The sequence below is a fragment of the Sphaeroforma arctica genome (genome assembly GCF_001186125.1).
Source record: "Sphaeroforma arctica JP610 unplaced genomic scaffold supercont1.539, whole genome shotgun sequence".
Classification (NCBI taxonomy): domain Eukaryota; class Ichthyosporea; order Ichthyophonida; genus Sphaeroforma; species Sphaeroforma arctica.
The window spans coordinates 52,257-56,573 of NW_014040019.1; the positions used below are offsets into that span (position 1 = coordinate 52,257).

General features: G+C 39.2%; 1 protein-coding gene across 1 annotated transcript; it reads left to right on the top strand.

The window, feature by feature from the left end:
* Window positions 1-400: 400 nt before the first annotated feature.
* On the top strand, window positions 401-3,567 carry SARC_07082 (ThiJ/PfpI family protein). Its single transcript, XM_014298991.1, has 6 exons — window positions 401-556; window positions 1,118-1,183; window positions 1,688-1,850; window positions 2,112-2,301; window positions 2,450-2,566; window positions 2,827-3,567. The coding sequence occupies exons 1-6, from the start codon at window positions 475-477 to the stop codon at window positions 2,869-2,871; spliced, it is 663 nt and encodes a 220-aa protein (XP_014154466.1). The 5' UTR covers window positions 401-474; the 3' UTR covers window positions 2,872-3,567.
* The last annotated feature ends 750 nt before the right edge of the window (window positions 3,568-4,317 follow it).

Genomic DNA, 4,317 nt, shown 5'->3' on the forward strand with positions numbered 1-4,317 from the left:
TGACGATGTCAGCCATTTCTATATCATTGCCTGTCGTCGAAGAGTCCGTCGTGGAAAGCTGAGGCTGCGTATTGCTATCCATAGTGTCGGTGTACAGTATAAAAAATAAATATAGACTGACAATATTTGCCGCGCACCCAGTGTACCCTAATACGGAAATGTGAGAGATAGCTGTCAAGTTACAAGTGCCAAGTGTCAGGTGGGCAGTGTGTCAGGTAGTAGAGTGTGTTGGATTTGGACGGAATTATAGGCTGAACATAGTGTGACAAGTGACATCTGACATCTATGACCGATTATCATTTTTTATTCATTATTTGGACACCAACTTTTACGTGACATCAACAAATACATAAAATATGATGCACATAAAAAAAATAGAAATATATATAATTAATGTGCACGTAGACAAACACCTCAATGCTAACAGCAAAATAATTATATTTCAATACATATATACATACATAATAAGCAACCATGGGGAAGAGTATTCTGTTCGTATTGACGTCTAATGACAAACTCGGAGATACTGGGAAGAAGACTGGTTCCTGGTTGGAGGGTAAGTGCATAATTTATCCGACTGATGATTGCATTTTGACGCCCAAGTCCTGAATGGCTTAGCAGTGAAAGACATCTATGTGCTGAATGTATAATAAGATATTTATGTGCTGAATGTATTATAAGATATCCAGGTCCTGAATGTATAATAAGATATCTATGTCCTGGCTGTTGAATACATAATAATTTCAATATAACAGGCGTGTATCTCATTTTTCATAACTGAACGACATCAGCCTTGCGTGCGTACAGGTATCTGACTATTGATTAAGTGTAATCACCAGATTCGTTGAGCAGCTTCAACAACAATTGTATGAATGTAGCTTCTAACGTTCTTAATAGGCTTAGCTGTAGTTTTTCAATCACTGATCGATGTGGAGCACTTATGTACGTGCAAATATTTAAACGCATGCTCGGTCGATCAACTACTGATTGCTGCTGTCACATTCAAATCCATAAAGTGAACACGTACCTTGTATTGTCGTGTGTACGAGCATATGTCCTATATCGGAGACGAATTCATATTCCTCACGCGTCGCTTCATTTATCTTTTTTTTATCAGAATTTGCCGCTCCATATGAATTGTTGACGGAAGCTGGGCATTCAGTCACCTTCTGCACTCCCTCTGGTATGTACTCACTCTGTGTATGTTTGCGCTTATGAATCTCGTACATAGGGTTATGTGGAAGTATGGACTATAAATACATATAAATACTGCGTAAGGCTGCAGATAAATAGCCTACGATATGTATGTAGTGGCTTGTCTGTGTCATCTTTGAATGCATTTATATATTCGCGCAATTTCAAAACTCGTTTGTGTATATGAAATATACGTATTACATTTACGATTTTCACCATACGCGATATAAACTATACTTTGGAAGATACGCACGTAGCTGTATATTAATCAACAATACTTATGTACTCTTGAGGTTGATTTTTTTAGATGGGATGTGGAGTTTATAGATGTTTATAGATGCATGCAATTAATGTAGAACTATTACGTAAAGTATGTATAGATATAAGTGGTTCACACGTAGCCTTTTATAGAAGAATATAGAAGGTTATAGTTAGATTCATATGTTGAATCCGGATTCAAATTTTGCTGTCCATCTTGTTATACCACCTACAGGTGAAGCTGCACCAGTTGACGAAGGCTCCAAAGCCGAAAACTTCCTCACCAAACTCACTGCCGTATGGGATGAGGATGAGGAGGGACAGAAAAAATTCAATTCGCCTAAGAAGCTGAGTGACGTATCTGTCAGTGACTATGACGCGGTGTTCTACCCTGGAGGGTATGTACTTTTTGGGAGATGGTCTATTGTCGGGATTACTAGTGAGCGTGGATATACGAGGGCTGGGCGCGTGTATATTGTTGTAGTGAGTATCGTAGTGATGATGAACGCAAACTATGCATGCGATAACAAGGTTGCCTGTGAACATATTTCGTATCGAGTATCGTAGTGATGATGTACGCAATCTATGTATGTGATAGCAAGGTTGTCTGTGAACTATATTTTGCATCGTCTGACAGCTTACTTGTTTAAACTATACAGACACGGACCTGTGTGGGATCTTGCGGATGATAAGACCTCCATTGCGCTGATCGAAGCGTTTGCCCAGGCCGACAAAGTGGTTGCATCCGTGTGTCATGGTCCGGTAGTGTTTGTGAACACCTCAGTAATCCAAGGCAAGAACGTGACGGGGTTCAGCAACACCGAAGAGGAAGCTGTCGGTCTAACAAAGGTACGTTCTAGTGGTGAATCAGCCAGGCGTCACTGTCCGATTTCGGTATCATTGTGCTGTGATTTAGTGGCGCACACACGCTGTACTTTCTCTTTTGGGTACTTGATTCTGCCTTCGTCCTCACTGTATGTCTTAACCTGCTGCATAGGTCATGCCCTACCTACTCGAGGATAAATTGAAGGCAAACGGAGGTAACTACAGCAAAGGAGACGATTGGGGCTCGCACGTGGTTGTAGATGGCAAGCTGATCACCGGACAGAACCCTGTAAGTAGCTGCTTGCTTTATTTACTTTTGGCATTCGGCTGTTTCAAATGGTGCATCTCATACTCACCTCGATTTGCTGCGTCCGTATTGAGATCAGCATGATATGTTGGCTGTATGTCTGGTTAGTGTATGTTCTTTTCGGTCTTTTTTGGTCTGTGCCCGGGTGAGTGGAAGGTTTGCAATACTGTATCTTAAAGAATGTAACACATACATAGTATTTGATTACGTTAATGTTTATACACACTGTTTGTCGTTCGCAGGGATCATCCGAGGAAGTTGCGAAGGCCATAATGAAACTGCTATAAATAAAATACTGAGACGAGTTATGGTTTATATTCGAAGGGGAGGGTTATAAGTTTCTGAACATAAGAAGCTAAACCTTAAAACAAATTAAATCGTAATGCGGAGTATCTATTAAAACAACAATCACGTACATCAATGCTAGAGAAGACTGTAGGAAAAAAGATTTAAATGGAAGAGAACTAAACGTAACAACAAAATTTAAAATGGACGCAGCAGGAGATCTATAGGCGAAGCTTGATCCTTTCACTCAATCAGTGCTGACGTAGCTCAGCACAATATACAGTAGATAGATACATACCATTATTTTATAGATTTTGTGAAAATAAAAGTTTGCTTGTGACAAGTACTTGCGAAAGATTTTTAAACACTATATTAGAAGTGGGCTAAGAGATATAAAGTCTATATCCTCATAGCAGACCCTTGAGCAAAGATTATCTTCCTCATAAATACATGGTACATATCAATACATAAAGTATATTCATATTCACATATGTATCGTATCCGCGATATGGTTAGTGATCGCTGGTGAATATAATTATTAACTGATATCCACGGCCTTTTCGAAGTTGTCGCTGGATGAAAACTTGATTCTCCTGTTTAATTTAGAAGGCGATGCCCCAAGACGAAAATCATTTATAAGAGACAACATTAGAGGGCCATATGATATCTCCCCCAAAGTCTCCTGAGGAGAAACGGAGAAAGTTCAAGAAATATTTTCCAGAGGATCACGAATCTCTAATATAGTAGAAGGTTTTTGTCTACATATCATGAATCTCATGATCCGATTGGGGTAGCCAATACACAAATAAACACAAGCTTAGGGTTTTGACTTTTGATCGATGACTCATCATGACTCATCATGACTCATTGATAAGAGATTGGAAGAATTGCTATTTGGTGATAGGTCTCTTGGGTTTATAGACATACCGGTCAGAACTCAGAACAATGGGACGTCTCTTGGGTTTATAGACGTATCGGTCTAAACTCAGAATAATGGGGGAACATAAGGTTCAGCGACTCAGAGCTCATTGCTTGTTAAAATTTAAACTCTGTATCACACCATGAGTACTTCACCGATCCATTGCTCTGTATGAATGTGTGCTGCAATATATAAAAGCAACTGTGTATATGGTAAAGTCATTCATCGTACTATATATAACGAAATAAACTTCACTTGGGGATTGATTTTTACCGCGATGCCACAATCATTTCAGCCTACAGGAGATACGTTTAATTTGGCGTCTGCTCCACCGGTATTCTACAATCAAGCTTTTATTTTTCAGAAAGTGACAGCTAAAGCTAGGGCATACCAGTATATACATGTGCTTATATAGGGTTGTCAATATATGAGATGAAGTTGCATATTGTGACTATAAACACACACACACACACGCACGCACACACACACACACATACATATATACATACATACATATACAAATATACAT

What these genes read in the sequence shown, in the direction of transcription:
- SARC_07082 (XM_014298991.1), top strand. Translation starts at nt 475, where the DNA reads ATGGGGAAGAGTATTCTGTTCGTATTGACGTCTAATGACAAACTCGGA. An exon ending in GCGGTGTTCTACCCTGGAGG is followed by an intron (nt 1,851 to 2,111) that starts GTATGTACTTTT and finishes TAAACTATACAG; the next exon opens with ACACGGACCTGTGTGGGATC. An exon ending in AAGCTGTCGGTCTAACAAAG is followed by an intron (nt 2,302 to 2,449) that starts GTACGTTCTAGT and finishes CCTGCTGCATAG; the next exon opens with GTCATGCCCTACCTACTCGA.